The sequence below is a fragment of the Equus caballus genome, chromosome 5 (assembly GCF_041296265.1).
Source record: "Equus caballus isolate H_3958 breed thoroughbred chromosome 5, TB-T2T, whole genome shotgun sequence".
NCBI classification, from domain to species: domain Eukaryota; kingdom Metazoa; phylum Chordata; class Mammalia; order Perissodactyla; family Equidae; genus Equus; species Equus caballus.
The window spans coordinates 33,522,030-33,539,202 of NC_091688.1; the positions used below are offsets into that span (position 1 = coordinate 33,522,030).

The 17,173-nt window shown below is 46.4% G+C and overlaps 1 protein-coding gene across 16 annotated transcripts in view; it reads left to right on the plus strand.

The window, feature by feature from the left end:
- LOC138924261 (NBPF family member NBPF26-like) overlaps positions 1–5,186 on the plus strand; it is a 159,050-nt gene extending 153,864 nt beyond the window's left edge. For all 16 annotated transcript variants that reach the window (XM_070267953.1, XM_070267951.1, XM_070267941.1 and 13 more), the window contains 3 exons: positions 930–1,166; positions 1,471–1,645; positions 4,004–5,186. In XM_070267953.1, the coding sequence (XP_070124054.1) occupies positions 930–1,166; positions 1,471–1,645; positions 4,004–4,025 (434 nt within the window). In that variant the 3' untranslated portion in view covers positions 4,026–5,186. The remainder of the gene's footprint in view (positions 1–929; positions 1,167–1,470; positions 1,646–4,003) is intronic.
- Positions 5,187–17,173: the final 11,987 nt, after the last annotated feature.

The following is a 17,173-nucleotide window of genomic DNA, read 5'->3' on the forward strand; positions in this document are numbered from 1 at the left end:
GAGACATTTCTATGGAACAGTGAACCCTTGGTGAGAATGAGGATGGCTAGAGGGCAGGAGAGAGGGGAGCCCTCGCAGTGCAGAGCAGGCCCTGCGGGCCAGGAGCCCGCCTGAGTCTGACCTGGACTGGCCTGAGGCTATTTGAAGTCTTTGTTAGCCCCCTTTCTGAGAGTATGTGTTCATTTCACAGTCAAAATATACACGTTTATTAGGGAGAACTGCCCAGCCCCCACTGAGGGGTGTGGGACACAGGATTGAGCGCTCTCTTACCTCCCTGAAGAACCACAAAGTCTGACTCTGTAGCACTTCTCTGTCCCTAAGTTTCCAGTCGGGGACTCAGACCTCTACTACATGTCCTGTAGCTGCCGGTGCCCTGCGTGGCTATAGATATTTACATGTGTGGGTGGGTGGAGGGCAGTCAAAAATTACAGACAAAGCTGCTCAAAAGGCCGCAGAACTTTACAAAACTTCGGATAACTCGGTCCCTGTTCTACGGTTTCCCAACTGTGTCTTCTACCGGCCCTGAAGACTTGTGGCCGTCCTTCTCTCCCTGTTCTTTTCTACTGTGGGTACACATCAACATCGCTTTCTCCCCCATGTCCTAAGGCCTCTCTAGAACCTTCTCTCTAAGCTATAGGATTAAGTTAATGACAACAGATTCACAGGCATGACTTCATCCTTGCATCCAAAGTCCTCTGGACTCAGTGGGTTTCTCACTTCTGGGACACTGCATCCTGTCACCTGCCATCTCAGCATCCCCAGGGACACATGTGAAGCTGACAGCTCCTTCATGTACATGAGGTCTGCCTTTTTTCTTTGGGACACTGGGTGGTCTCCCTGACAGGCATGGACATTAGAAATGGGTGGGTTCCCAGGGCTGAGGAAAGGAAAGCTGGGATTGGTCTCACTGAGCCCTCTTCTCCTTTCAGCTCCCACCCTGGAGGCCGGTCACCGAGGGCCTTTGAGGACAAACTGGAGTTTCCAAAGGCCAGAGCTGCAAGCTTCACAGACACAGCTGCAGCCAGGCACCCAGGTGACCAGTTATCTGCTGCTGCAGCTGGACCAGTTGGACTGTGGTGCCGGCAAAGCCAGGCTTGGCCTTTGCTCCACCACCTGGAGCTTTAGAGCCCACGATCCCTTCAGAAATCAGTGGCCGCTCTTCCAAGGTGAGAGAGAAAAGGGGAATACGAAGCTCTGGTCCATTGTTAGTCGTCAGAGGGTGGGAGCGGGGAGGTGATGGGCCTCTCCCACACCTCCTGGCAATCTCATCACTACTGGGTAGTGTGAGTAAGATCAAAGAAAGAGAAAATATGAAAGTGTCGCCATGGGCCTCACCTCACCCATGGACTTTCAGTGGCCTTTCTTGTTCTGGCCACTCTGCTTATTTGATGTCCCTCCTGGGTGGAGGATTAAGTCCCAGTACGATCATGAATGACAATGGATCCTGTTGGCTGTGGTTTTATTTTTCAGGACTGGGTTTCGATGCTTCCCTCAGAGGAAAGAAACCTCCCAAGCTGGAGGGTGATGCTCTTGAGGGCTCAGCTGCCTTAAGTGCCCAGAAACAGAAGATTATCAAAAGAAAACTGCTCTTCAACAAGTGGAGGATAACATGCAACTTCCCCAGCCTTCAGCTGAGGGTACTGAGGTAATCACATCGGTGGCTCTTAGATGCACTTATGCCTCATGGCTCTCTAGCTAAGATTCTAGCTCAATCTCCCGCTGTGTCTTCTCTTCCTCATTTGTTCACTCCAACAGCTGATGCGACCTCTGTCTGGCCTTCCCTCTGTTTTCCATGGGGGCTGCCACCCGGCCAGGCCCTTCCAGCTCCATCTCGTTTGCTCTCTGAACTCTGCTGTGTTCCTGCCGCTGCTGTCCTGATATTCCCTCCCTGCTTTCATCTTAGCCACGGGGAAGCCTGAGCCCATGGTCCTCCTCATCACAAGAGCATCATTGATGCTGCTGAACACAAGGCACTTTGCCTGAAATCACACACTTTCTTCATTTCTTTGCCTTCCCTTCCCAGCTTCCCCAACTCCACTGCCTCTTTCTTCTCAATGAATCACTCACACATGGATCTTCCTCCTGAGTCATTTTGGGAATCTGACCCAGGACAACCCTTAACCGTGGACTTCTCCATGTGAAGAAGAAGAAGAAGTGTTAAAACTGAGGACAAAGAGCCCAGATGACAAAAACCAAATGAGAACCTGGGTCACAGGTGGGAGTGCTGGACTGGCCTGGAGCCAGCTTTCTCCTCGGCCCACATGTGCAGGCCTGTGCTAATGTGCATGGGGCTTCCAGGGACTCAGCATCCTCACCTCAGGGCCTCATTGGAGCTGGCATTAACACTGCCCTGTAATAAGCACCTGGTGAAAATTTAATTAAGATCAGTGCCTTGACCTCCCACCTGGCGATTCTCATTTAAATTGTCAGGAGTGGGGTTTGGGCTTCAGTAGATTTCAAAAGCTCCCCAGGGATTCTAACATGCAGCTAGACTTGACAAGGACCATTCCTCTACGATGATCTCAGGTTCAGAATAGAAATGCCCAGAATGTGTGGCTGCTTCATTAAAAAGCCTGAATATCCATCAGCCATTGAGGGGATTTGTATGCCTCTCTCAACAGCACTCTTTGTACAACGTGGAAAAAAGTGAGAAGATAAAAGAGGTAGATGAATGGATTAGACTTCTGACCTCCCTTCTTTGAGGAGAGTTTCCCCCACTTTTCTGAAGACAAGATAAAACAGCAAACGAGCATTTCATTGAAAAACAGTGCACAGAAAACCATACCTCCCTTATTACACATCATAAAATTTAGTATTTTCTTTAATATTTTTCATATAAAACTAGAAGTTCCTATTCCATCCAATTGATTTCAAGTCCCATGCGTTCAGCACTACAGTTTGAGAATTTTAGTATTGATCAATTTTTGTCGTTAAGTAAAAGCCCCAAAGAGAATCTTTATGCTCATTCCCTTAAAGAGAACATAATAGTAAGTAACAGCTGAAAGTCAGGAAAAGATTGCATGTTTATGCTTCTTATGCCATTCTTTCCACTGGCCTAAAAGACTAAAGGAGAATCTTTCTCTATGCAGTGCTTTGTGGGGAATAAAGGGGTGGGGTGGGAGAGAACATAGTCAAACCAGGTGCCTCATGCTTCCCCTTCGGAGTTTTTGGTCTAGATGTTGAGAATATTCCTAGAAATGCCCTAAGGTGTATCCTGGTGTGGAATCAACGCTAAAGAATGAAGGAAAATGCATGGGGCCATGGTTACCGTCCCTGCTCTCTTTTTGTTAATTCCATTTTGAGTTTCTCCTTCTTTGGTTCTTTCCTCAGTCTCTTTGGAGAAGAATTTCTCTGTAAAACCTTTTTTCCCGTTGAGCCAAAGTGATGCAACAGTGTCTGTGGTCTGTGGACACCTCCAGATCGGAGCCCTTCCTCTCACCTTCCACAAATTATGGAAAGGGCCTGAGGCCTGGGTTCCAGTTCAAGCGTTGTGCCCCTCCTCCTCAGAGCACTGGGACGTGGAGTTAAAGAGGGTGTGCTTCTCTGCCCAGGGTCCTCTCGTTCCGACAGCAGTCTGTTTCTGAATGTGGGGGGTGGATGCTAAGCACATCCCTCCCTGGGAGGGGTGGGAAAGCCATCACTTTGCTCCAGACTGAGGGGCTTCAGGAGTGAAGTGGCTGCTGAGGAAAGGCTGGTAGGGCTCTGGCTAAGGCTCTGCAGCCGCTCTGAGCTGGGATGTCACCAGGCTCCTGGTGGGGTGAGGACAGGGTGTCCCTCGATGCTGCACCACAGCCTGGATGGAAGTGCAGGGAGGTGTTTCTTCTACCTTGTGGCTCTCACTTTCCCCTTCAGCGGCCTGTGCTCCTCCTTCAGCTCCTCCCCTCAACAGGAGCTCAGCTTCCTGCTGGCCTCTGTCACCACATAGCCATCCCTCCAGGCTCAGCTATCATTGGGACCTGCAAAGACTCACATTTCATTTTTATTTTCTCTTTCTGTCTCTCAGATACCAAGATCTCTGGATCTAAGGAAAGATATTACTGATCTGAAAGAAACCGCATCACAAAAAGTACCGTTTTCACTTGATGAAAAAAATCTGAAACAGCAAATCAATTTAAAACCCAAACAGAACAGTGAAGGGATCCTATGCTGAAGATCAACATCACAACCACAAAGCACTCTCCAAGGTTTTTACTGCAAAGCCTGCTTTGATGGGAAAAATCCCAGCCCTTTGGCCTCCAACTGCGCTAAGTCACTGAGGAGACCACCGCCTAGACCCACACACGGTTATGAGAGACCTTAACCCTTGCTGCTCTCAGTTCCCGTCCTGCACATCAGCAGAATCAGGAGCAACTGGCAAAAGACAACATGACAGACCCGGCGTTCTGTGCCACCAGCTGGGCTGTGCGAGGAGCAGACAGCACTAACTATGCAGTGCTATGGTGACAACGTTTAGCCTGAATTCAGTCATGAGGTAGTCCTGAGACAAGTGCAGAATCTAGACCACTGCACAAGACAACTGGCCTCGCCTCAACAAACAAGGCAACGTCACCACAAGTAAGATAACAAAAAGGAGAAGAGACTTTTGGGGTTCTAAACGACTAAAAAGATTTCTTTAGTCCTTTGGATCCAAAAACCTCTCCTCACCTTTTGTTGTTTTTGGTGGCGGTGACATTGCCTTGTTTGTAGAGGTCAGGACAGTTGTCTGGTTCAATGGTCTACATTGTGTACTGGTCTGACCACTTCCTCATGACTAACTCAGGCCGACCCTCTTGCCAAGAGCCCTACGTAGTTAGTGCTGGGTGCTTCCTAGTGGAGCCCACCTGGAGACTAAGAATGTCCGGTGTGTCCACCACTGTGACTGCCGTACTCGCATGGGTCACGTTGTCATGGAGGGGCCTACGAGATCTGTTCATTGTAAGGGCACATTTTTTCCTTTCTATAATGAGTAAGTAATTTGGTGAGTGGTACTTTGAGAGTGTGTGAACATCCTCTTTTCTAAAGATCTTTCTCTAAATATTTTACCATCCTTAATGATCCCTGATGTATGTCGATTAACATATTTGCATTTATACATTGGAAATTTTCTAATCCGTTCATACCTATAGCCTTGTATTTGTTGGCATTTTGCCATGAAAAAGAACATTCCTTCCCCTTCTATGCTATTAAAATTTTTGTTTTGACTGTCACTGTGGACTCATGAATATTTTAAATTCAGTGTTATAATCAGCATCATCATGACTGACTGGGTGGATATAAATATAAATTAATATAAACGTTCTTCTCTCTCTCCTTCATAGTTACGTCCTACAGTCTCCCATACGTTTTAGGCTGTATTACCCACCTGTAGTAGATGGTATTTACTATTTTCTGTTTCCATGTTTCTGTGTGTGTGTTTCATTTGATATTTAAGAACTGTGTAGCTAGTGCTGTATATTTCACTAAGTGTTTTTGATATCTTAGTCCCTTACTAACTTGTCAAACTTCTAATAATTGTTTTACGAGTTTGAAATGACATCTTTCAACTGCAAACTTTTACCACTGTGACCATCCAGGACATTTGTTCTGTTTTTCTCTTTTCTTCCATCCTTCCTGGCCACTTCTCATAGAATTGTTTCAACCCAGTTAAAGGTATACCATTGACACACTGCTTTTCTCCCCTTGGCCCCTTCCAGATTTCTGCTTTAGATCTACAGTTAAATGCATTCAGTGACGACCAGCTGTTCAAAAGTCCCAATTTCCTCAGTCCTCTCTTGTTGGGTGAAGTTCATCCTGAAAAGACTCCTCAAGATGGAAGCAGGACTCCCTGAGTGTTGTATGTGCCACACTCTTTTCTGCTGCCTTGACACAGGGACAGCTGGGTGACTATGAAGTACTTGCCCACGATGACTGTCCCTGAGTTTTTATAGGGTATTGTCCCGCATTGTTGTTCTGTTGAGGTGTAAACATAGATTGATTTTCTCTCTATTGTATGTGAATTGGCTTCTTTGAGGAGCAGAGGGGTCTGGAGCTTCGCAGGAAGTTGTTTCCTTTACTTTAAATCTGTCAGTTCCAGGAGGCGAGGTCTTAGAGTTGACCACCCCAGTTCTGTTTCTCCCCGGATCTAGACTTTCTCTCTGATCCTTTTGCAGCATCTTTTCTTCATTTCTCTTCTGTTTGATGCTTCCATTTCTTTATTCTGTGTCCCTTATAGTATTTTTAGACAAATATGTTGCCCTTATGAACCTTGTCATTTAGCCTATTTTTCAGAGAATTTTCTTTTTCTCCCATTTTTCCCTAATTTCTGCCAAGTCTAATTTCTCATTTTCTGTTTCTTGTCCACTTCTCTTTTGAGTTGTGTATTTCTTATGTGGTTTTGTTTTGTTCGTGTGTACAAATGCTTTGTTGGGCACGTTTAACTCAGATTCATTGTATGTCATTTTAGAGTTTTCCTATGCTGTGTGATTGATCTGGAGAGAAATCCTTTCATGAGCTGAAATTTTTGACTCTCTATTTCTGTTCTTCTCTTCTGTCACCTTGGAACACATGTCTGCTGTGTGATTTGCATGTCAACATGCCTAAGTTTCCCTGAACGAGAAACCAAAGGTCTATGTAGGAAGGTTGGGTGCTTTGAGTGGCTAAGTTGATTTCTCAGGTCTGGGTCTCTCTCTTTGGGGCGATTCTAACGGACATAAGGTCTGGGGGGATAGGCGTGGCGTGTTCTGATTCTGAGGTCCTATTTTCTTCCAGGAGGACCTTTAATTCATACCAGTTGCTTCAAATAGATTCGCAAACACTGCCAATTCGAATTGAGAACCACAGGGCTTTTACTGAACGTTTGGTTTTCATCTAAATCTCCTCCTCTAACACCAAGCATTGTGCGTTAAGGACACAGGGAGTAGTAGAATTAGAATATCCCACAACGTTTGCTTTTCCCACATTATACAGACACACGAATAAAGATGATAGCAGCAACACCACTAGCAACACGATTGAGAAAAGTAGCTTTTGGTTTTCTTACTGTCCTGGGGTATAGATAAATTATTGTTTTAAAGTCTCGTGGAATAGTTCTAATCCATTTGGTTGTTCTATAACATTTTTGCACAATTAGGTTCATTTGGTACATTGTGTTTTCAATGTCTAAAGGCCAAATGTTAAAACTTTAATTCGGTTTTATATGGTTTGCAACTCATATCTAAACAAAGTATATTCCAAATAGTCTAGCCTTGACACTCAGATCTGCAAACTCCTCCACGGCCCAGGTGGAGGTGAATCAGGGACTCCTGGTCTCCACAGAGGCTGGAGTCTGTAGCCAGGATTCCTCTCTCTGGCTGAGTTTGGGAGGAAAGGATGAGATTTCCCAGAGTCAGTTTCAAAGCTCAGCCTAACAGCAGTCCTCGTGTCCAATGGAGACTCAGGAGCTAGAAATTCTGCATAAGATCTGAACAAGTTAGACTAGAATATGTTAAAATTCTGAATAAAATAGACTATTTGAATAAACTACAGTACTTCCAATTCAGGTCTCGACCTGTCCACCCCAAAACTAAGACAGTCAGTAATGACCCAGTTAGCGCCATCACAGGTTCTTGTACCTACAATGTCCTCACGAACGGACCATCAGTCCTGTGAACACTCCTCGTGGTCCAGGATGTAGTGGACGCAGCTTCTGCCTTTTACCCCGAAGCCCCGGGGTAACCCTGACGAGGGGGTGGCACTGGCTCGGTCGCTGGGTCCCTTGATGGCGATGCAGAGGCCTCCGATGCTGAGCGGCTGGGCAGAGCTGCACGAGGGCCACAGGGGCACCCCAGGCTCCGGTCACCCTGATATGCCTGCATTGTCCCTGTGGACGGCGCCACTGAGAGAACCCGCCTCCTGCGTCCCCGCCGCCTGAGGAAGAGGCAGAAGAGCGCCGGGACATGGCTGGGAGGCGCAAAGGGCGGCAGAAGCAGAAGGGATGCGGGGACCCAGAGCGGCCGGCGGCACGCGGAGTTCCCTTCCCAAGACGGAACCTTCTTCTCCGGAAAGCAGGAGGGAGGGGGACACAGGGCGGGACACCGCGTCCCCCTCCCTCCGCGTCTAAGGCGCGAGTTTGCTTTCCAGGGGACCCTCTGTCTGCGGGCCGCTGGAGGAAAAGTGGCGGGGCCTCGGCCTGATGGGACAGTCCCGCTGAGATGTGCCCTCGGGTCGCTGGAGGCCGAGTCCTGAGTGCGCGCGGCGAAGGCACCGAGCGGACGCCCGGGGAGCGCATGGCCTTTCCAGTCCCCGCGCCCGGGACCCGCGCCGCCCTCCCCCCGGCCCCAGTGCGGTTCCTCCGCGACGGAGGGGTCGCCCTGACTCCCGTGCTCTCTGCCGTCTCTCTGGGTTCGCACGTCGGGGAACGAGATAAAATCCATCATAGCGACAGGGAAGGGCTTTTAGGCTTCCCCGAAATCCACCTGCTCTGCCTGGATCACTAGAGTTTCCTGCTCTGCGGTAAATTATCTGGCAGGAAAGAAAAAGTTCCTTTCCTTTTCTTTGCAGTTGCCCTCTTCCCACTGCCCTGGGAGCTCTGATGATCCCCAGAACACGACTTGGGACTTGCTAGAAGTGCCTCTCCCTCCTCCTCTTGGCGCCCGCGCACCCCCCGCGTCTTCCTTGCTGTCTCCCTCACCACCCCTTTTCTCCAGCTCCCTCCATCTCCTCTCCTTCCTCCATGGTACCTCTCCTCCTCCTCCTCCCCCTCCCCCTCCCTCTCCTCCTCGTCCTCATCCCTTTCTATTCCTCGCCCGCCCTTCCTTGCTGTCTTCCTCACCACCCATTTTTCCCTCACTCTCTCCATCCTCTCCTCTCCTCCCTCTGCTCCTCTTCCCTCTCCACCCTGATCCACCGCCCCTGCGCCCCCACCGCACACGCTGTCCAAACCAAGGTAGGAAGGGGCCACCACAGACCACCACAGGCTGAGAGGGCGATGAGGGATACACGTCTCCTTGGTGAGAGCCCTCTGGGGGTTCTTGCTGGAAGACAGAGTGAGGCGGCCCCAGCTGAGTGGCTGAGCGTCCACAGCCAGTCCTCGAGGCCTGGGGAGGACGGGCTGATCCAAGGTGACCCCGTGCCTGGGGTGACCCCTATTTAAATAGGCAGCCTCTGAGGGACATTGAAACCAGTGGGAGACCTTGTCCTCGGCCAGCCTTTCCGGTGGAAAGCCCACGGCGCCTCCTTGTGGCCTCCGCAGGGACGGCGTGCTGGGATTCGCCTCGCCCAGGATGCTGCAAGGGCTGGTCCAAAGAAAACCCATCCTAGCGCCCCATTTAGACGGAGAAGTTCCGCTTGGACAGAGGGGCTCACCAAGAGACTGTCTCCAACTGCCCTCCTGGCGCTGTTGGGAGCTTGGTCTCCAGACCGGGGTCGCTGCCGACTCCCGGGTACGGGAACCTCCGGCGGAGTCTCAGTGCCTCTGACTGCTGAATCGTCCTCCTGTGGCGCGCCAAGAGCCGCCTTGCCCAAGGGAGAGCTCCCAGTCCAAAGAGCAAAATCACACGGAATTGCCGACTTCTATCTGAGACAGACAGCCCTCCTCTACTGTGAATGGGATTCGGGATTCGAACGGAAGCTGCCAGAGCCCCTACACCTCGCGCCGTGAGCACAGCGCCACCCACGACATGCGGCGGTGTGGTTGGGTGTACCCAGGTGACAGTGTTTTCTTCTGTGCTCTTTCCGTAGTGGCTGTATCTGCATCTCTGTCTCTGTTTCTCTCTCTCCCTCGTAACTTTCCCTCCCTCACCTTCTTTCTCCTCTTCAATTTCCGGGTTCACCCCCACTCGCGCCCACCGGCATCCCCCAGACTGAGGCCCTGCAGGGTCCTGGGTGGGAGCTCAGTGCGGTTGCAGGTGGTGCCCTCTAGATGTTTCTGCAATCGGAACATTTCTATGATTCAGCTGCCAGCATTAAAGTTTTAAACAACGGCCACTTTGGAAAGCCTTTCCCATCCTCCTGTCCCGGAGTTCCTCTAGGACTAAAAACACGTAGTCCACAGTGAAATGCTTGGTCCCTCCCGGCACCCTGTGGCGAATGCCTTCCTTAACTGAGCATGTATTGGGTGCCAGGCCCCCCTCCAGGCGAGGGTCTGCATGGTGAGCAAACTCCAGTCCCTGCCCCGTGGAGCTGTCCTCTGGAGGCCAGGAGAGGGCGACAGCGCTTTGGCGGCACAGCCCGCTGGTGTCCTTCCCACGTGTGTCTTCCCCTTCCCCGGGCCTGGGGGGAATCCAGGTGAGCGTGACAGGTGAAGTGCAGGGAAGAATGGCAAATGAATGACTTTGGCGCAAGAGGCTGTGGTCTCACCTGAAGCGAGGCGGCTTCAGAGGTGGTGCTTTGACCTTTCAGGCAGCAACCTCATCCTTTGTCTCTCACTTCCTGCCCTCGCTCTCCCTTGCTCCGTGGGCGCAGGTGGGGCAGCGGCTGGATCTCAGCCCTGAATAGTCACCGAGTTCTGCTCTGCGCGGTGTTTTCTCCTGGTCCTTATCAGATGCCATTGGTCTCTCTGCAACATTTGGGGCACCGAAGCCAACTTGACCTGCCTGATGCAAACATCTGGATTCCAGGGGAACTACCAGGGCCAGTGGCTGAAGGCACAAGCATCGAATCACCAGCTCTTCAGACTCCAGGTTGGTGCCACTCAACACTAGTATTAACCACACCATTACAGGATGCCACCCACACGTAGATTTGTGGGTGTGGCATCCTTACTTTTGTTTTTTAATTAATAGACATTTTTTATTGAGGTAACCGGTTTATAATATTGCATAATTTAAGATATACATCATTATATTTCGATTTCAGTGTACTCTACATCATATTCACCACCCAAAGACTACCTACCATCTTTCACCCTACACATGTGGCCTATTACTCCTTTCTCCCTCCTCCCCTCTGGTAATCATACAGTATTTGACTTTCTCTGTCTAACATTTCGCTAAGTATAATACCCTCAGGTTCCGTCCATGTTATCACAAATGGCAAGATTGCATCATTTTTTACAGCTGAGTAGTATTCCATTGTGTATATCTATACCACATCTTTACCCATTCATCCATTGATGGGCGCTTAGGTTGTTTCCACGTCTTGGCTATTGTGAATAATGCTGCAATGAACATAGGGGTATAAATATCTTTTTGCATTTGTGTTTTCATGTTCTTTGGATAAATACCAAGAAATGGAGTGGCTGGATCATATGGTAGTTCTATTCTTAATTGTTTTAGGAACCTCCATGCTTTTTCATGGTGGCTACACCAGTTTACATTCCCACCAGCAGTGCGTGAGGGTTCCCTTTGTTCCACATCCTCTCCAATACTTGTTATTTCTTGTCATTAATTACAGCCATTCTGACGAGTGTGAGGTGGTATCTCATTGCAGTTTTGCTTTGCATTTCCTTAATAATTAGCAATGTTGAACATCTTGTCAAGTCCTTTCGACGGTCTGTGTTTCTTCTTTAGAAAAATATCTGTTCCAATCCTTTGCCCACTTTTTAATTGCATTGTTTGTTTTTCTGTGTTTGAGTTGTATGAGTTCTTTATATATTTTGGATAGTAACCTCATATCAGATCTAGGATTTGCAAATATCCTCTCCCAGTTAGTGGCTGGTCTGTTTGTTTTGTTGATGGTTTCCTTTGCTGTGCAGAAGTTTTTTAGTTTGGTCCCATTTGTTCATTTTTTCTTTTGTTTCCCTTGCTTGGTCAGACACGCTATTCAAAAAGATACTGCTAAGTTTGATGTCAAAGAGTGTACTGCCTAGGTTTTCTTCTAGAAGTTTGATGGCTTCAGGTCTTACATTCAAGCCTTTAATCCATTCTGTGTTAATTTTTGTGCATGGTGTAAGATAATGGTTTGCTTTCATTCTTTTGCATGTGGCTGTTCAGTTCTCCCAACACCATTTATTGAAGAGACTTTCCTTTCTCCATTGTATTTTCTTGGCTCTCTTATTGAAAAGTAGCTGTCCATAGATGTGCAGGTTTATTTCTGGGATCTCAGTTCTGTCCCATTGATCTGTGTGCTGCTTTTGTGTCAGTATCACGCTGTTTTGATTACTATATCTTTGTAGTATATTTTGAAAGCGGGGCATGGGACACCTTCAGCATCATTCTTTTTTCTCAAGATTCTTTTGGCTATTCAGGGTTTTACATTGTTCTCTATAAATTTTGGTATTCTTTGTTCTATTTCTGTAAAAAGTGTCATTGGGACTTTGATAGGGATTGCATTGAATCTGTGGATTGCTTCAGGAAGTATGGATATTATAACTATGTTAATTCTTCCAATCCATGAGCATGGAATTTCTTGGCATTTCTTTATGTCTTCTTTGATTTCTTTGAACAATGTATTATAGTTTTCACTGTCTAGGTCTTTCACCCTTTTGGTTAAATTTATTCCTAGGTATTTTATTCTTTTTGTTGCAATTGTAAATGGGATTGTATTCTTAATTTCTCTTTCTGCTATTTCATTGTTAGTGTATAGAAACACAACTGACTTTTGTCTGTTGCTCTTTACCCTGCAGCTTTACTATATAGACGTTACTTTTTAGAACAGTTTTGTGTTGACAGATAAATTGAGCAGATAGTATAGAGTTCTCACATAGCCCCTGTTCTCCCTCACACAATTTCCACTATGATGGCATCTTGCATTATTGTGGTACACTTGTTACAATTGATGAACCAATATTGATACTTTATTATTAACTAAAGCCCATAGTTTACATTAGAGTTCATTCTTTGTGTCCCACAGTTCTATGGAGTTTGACAGGTGCATCGTGTCACGAATCCCCCAGCACAGTGTCATGCAGAATAGTCTCACTGCTCACCAGTCCCGGCGCTTCCCTTGTCCACCCCTCCTCTCCTCCTCACAAACCCACGGCAACCACAGACCTTTCCACTGTCTCTGTGATTTTGCCTTTCCCGGAATGTCCTATAGTTGGCATCATACAGTGTGTAGACTTTTCAGACTGGCTTTGTTCACTCAACACTATGTGTTTAAGGTTCCTCCACGTCACTTACGGCTTGATGGCTCGTTTCTTTTTATTGCTGAACACCATTCCATTGTACAGATGTACCTCAGCTTGTTTATCCAGTCACCTAAGGAAGGACATCTCGGTCCCTTCCACTTTTTGATAATTATGAAGAAAGCTGCTATAAGCACTCATCTGCAGATTTTTTTTTTAAGATTTTATTTTTTTCCTCTTTCTCCCCAAAGCCTCCCAGTACATAGTTGTATATTCTTCGTTGAGGGCCCTTCTAGTTGTGGCATGTGGGACGCTGCCTCAGTGTGGCCTGATGAGCGGTGCCATGTCCGCGCCCAGGATTCGAACCGACAAAACACTGCAGTGGAGCGTGCGAACTTAACCACTCGGCCACGGGGCCAGCCCCACTCATGTGCAGATTTTTGTATGAACATAACTTTTCATCTCATTTGGGGAAATACCAAGGACTGTGATTGTTGGATCAAATGTAAGAGTATGTTTAGTTTTGTAAGAAACTGCCAAACTGTCTTCTAAAGTGGCTGTGCCATTTTTGTGTTCCCATCACTAAAGAATGAGAGTCCTATTGATCCATATCCTTGCCGACATTTGGTGTTATCAGTGCTTTGAATTTGAGTCATTCTAATGGGTATAGATATCTCACTGTCGTTTTAATTTGCAGTTCCCTAATGACAAATGATTTTATGCATCTTTCAGAGGTTTCTTTGCCATCTGTATTTCTTTTTTTGGTGAAGTGTCTTTTTAGATCTTTTGTCCATTTTTTTAATTGGGAAGTTAGCTGTCTCATTGTTGAGTTTTAAGAGTTCTTTGTATATTTAGGATACCAGTCCTTCATCAGATATGTGTTTTGCAAAGATTTTCTCCCAGTCTGTGGCTTGCCTTTAATTAGCTTAACAGTGTCTTTCACAGAGCAGAAGTTTTTAATTTTAATGAAGTCCAACTTATCAATTTTTTCTTTCATGGATTGTGCTTTTAGCGTTATATCAAAAAAGTCATCCCCAAACCCAAAGTCACCTAGATATCCTTCCATGTTATCTTCTATAATTTTTGTGGTTTTTACACCTTACGTTTAGGACTATAATCCACCTTGTGAAAGGAAGAAGGTCTCTGTCTGGATTCTTTTTTTTTCAATGTAGGTGTCCAGTTGCTCCAGCATCATTTGTGGAAGAGACTACCATTCTACTTTCTCCATTGAATTGCTTTTGCTCCTCTGCAAACATTAATTGACTGCATTTATGTAGATCTATTTCTGATTTTGTTCCATTGACCTATTCTCTGTGTTTTCACCAGTTCCACACTGTTTGGATAACTGTAGCTTTCTAGCAGGTCTGGAAGTTGCTAGTGTCAGTCCTTTGGGGGTTTTTCTGATCTCCATCCTAAGAACCTGCTCAAGCACCTGCAGATAAAACTCACAGAAGTGTGGGGACTCACCCCCAAGTCTGGGCCCCCAGGAGTTTTAAACTCTCAACTATTCCACACTCAGCAGCCAGCAATTGGTCAGTTACCATTTAAGTGTCCCTAACAGTTGCTGGCTCCAGCAGCTCTGTTCCCAATGAGCTGTCATTCTCTGCATTAGCCTGTCTCGCTAGTGTTTGGGTGGCATCTCCTTGACGTTCTCAAAATAAAAAATATTAGCTTAGGAAACTTAGGAAGTCACCCAGTTTTTCCTAAGACTTTCTAAAAAAGACAGACCTTTGAAATGCAATGCTATCAGTTGCATAATAAAAGCTCTCCCCCAAAATAGGAAAATACGTAGGAAGAAACGGTTGATTCTATTATTGGGAGAGGGAGGTAAATATTTCTCACAGAACTTGTTAACTCTAGGGTAGGAATGACGTCAAAGATTTTAATCATCAGAGGGGTTTGTACTGAATGGAAGGTTCCCAAATTGCCATCCAAAGGTTGCAGCAGGTCATGACACATTCCTGTGGTTGGCAACAACAAAAAAATATAAGAATGAAAGTGTGGCTTTTCCTTGAAACTACATATATTCAAGCTAAAGAACTATAATTAGTCTGCGATTGTGTCCTTTCTATTTTGTTGTCATTGAAATATCTTTCATGTGAAGTGATATTGATAATAGATGTTTGATTTTTGCTTTTTAACCTCTAGTTGGCTAATTTTAAAATTTTGTAACTTTATGTTGTTTCCCAGGGAAGGAAATGAACTTGATGATAAGTTCTAAGTCTAGGATTCTGTGTTGAGCCTAGGCTCTCCCTGAGAAAACTGAAGTTCTCATCTCCTTTGGGCAAAGAATGTGGACAGAGGACACCGCTGGGCTTTCCTCATAAAGGACTCAGCAGCAATCCTCAGAGAGTTTGAAAAACAAGCCCAGGATCCCCACATAGCAGTGAATTTTTCATTCCAGGCAGTCGAGGAAGAAGGGAGGAGTAAGAGAAAGCTCCTATACCCCTGTGGAAGGAGAATTCGGGGGCTGTGATCAAGTCGATGATTAAGTCTCCCATCCCTTTCTCTTTGGGGTTTAATGCTCGAAGGGGAATAAAAAGTGATCATTAGGACAATGACTTTCTGCATCTCGGTTTTATCTTTTCAATGACGATGACCAGATTGTGTTCTCTGCTATTTTTCTTCCTAGCCAGGAGAGGGGTCAGTGCCCATGAGTCACTTTCTTAGGAGCAGCAATTCCTTTCTGTTAGTGGTTTAATGGAGAAGAGGTAACAGAGCTGTGCTAAGATATTCCCAGCAGCAGGGTCTGCCCTGGGTCGCAGTGGATGTCTCTGAGCTGCAGAAACCCTTCAGCATGGTGCGGGCTTCAGACCTGGGGAGATCATTTCTGAGCCTCTGGTAGAGTCTTTTACTGTTACTCCTTTAAGTGGTCTCTCCTCTCACACCCAGTCATGTGACATCCTCTTCTTCCCAGCCTGACTGTCCAAGGATAGGACCCTCCGAGGAAATGAGGGTGTGGAGAGGAAATACGTGGAAAAAGCAAGAGGGCGCCAAACCACCTAGCAGGATAGTACAGAGAAGTGGGGAAAATAACTGTTTTCCTTCACAGGGGTGCTGGGACAATTTGAAATCAATATAGGAAAGAAAATTAAACAACTCTTACCTCATAATAAATACAAAACTTAATTACAGGTGGATTGGAGATTTATATGTGAAACATAAAACAATAGTGCTTCTAGAATATTACATAGCTGAATATCTTCATGACCTAAGAATAAGGAAAGCTTCAATAAGACACAAAAGGAAAAAGAAACAATAAGTTGCAATTCATTATAATTAAGAACCTCTGTTCACCAAAGATACATAAAGAGAGTGAAAAAGCAAGCCACAGAGTGGGAAAAGATTTTGTAACACATAGCAAAAGGCTTGTCTCCAGAACATATAAAGAACTCCTAAAAATCCCACACGGCATTATCATTGTTCTGTGCGGTCGAGTTGGTTGTCAAAGGAAACAGTCTCAGAAGACCTGGGTCTTGACCTGTGGAGTCTGACAGGCTGGCTCCCTATAACGTCTGTCAGCGTGCTTTCCTGGCACCTTCATCTTGGTTATTCCAGGGCTGCGCCATTGCCCTCCTCAGAATCTTTCAGTGTTTACAGGTTGTCGTCTAGATCTCACACATTACTTGTTAGATTTATCTCCAAATATTTCATCTTTTATTGTTATTGTAAATGGAATCTTTTCTTCCATTCTGTTTTCTAGCTTGTTATTCATGTATATAAGAGAGTCATTGATTTCTGTATGTGCTGCGTCTCATGGCCCACTGTGATGGGTTTGCTCTTGGTGCTAAAGGGGCAGGAACAGATGTACAAGGATGGAAGGGTGTCTCCTCTAAAATTACAAGAAAGTGGAACTAGAAGCCAAAGTCCACTGCAAGCCTACGGTATAAAGGAGAACAAAGGCATCCGATAATTCAAGTGGCCCAGGCCAGGCCAGGCCTGCAGAAAAGGAAAGGACAGAATTGCCCGTGATAATGCTCAGTGTGCTGCTTAGTGAATTGTTCAGCCAAGTGGAGACCAAAATATCTAAGGGACTTGTTATCAGTTGAATTGTGCCCCAAAAGATGTTGAACTGCCAACCCCAGTACCTCAGAATATGACCTTATTTGGAAATAGGGTCTCTGGCGAGGAGAAGTTCAGACGATGTCATTAGGGTGGGCCCTAATCCAGTGTAACTGGTCTCCTTATGAAAAGGGGAAATTTGGGCCCAGAGACAGACCGTCATGTGAGGAT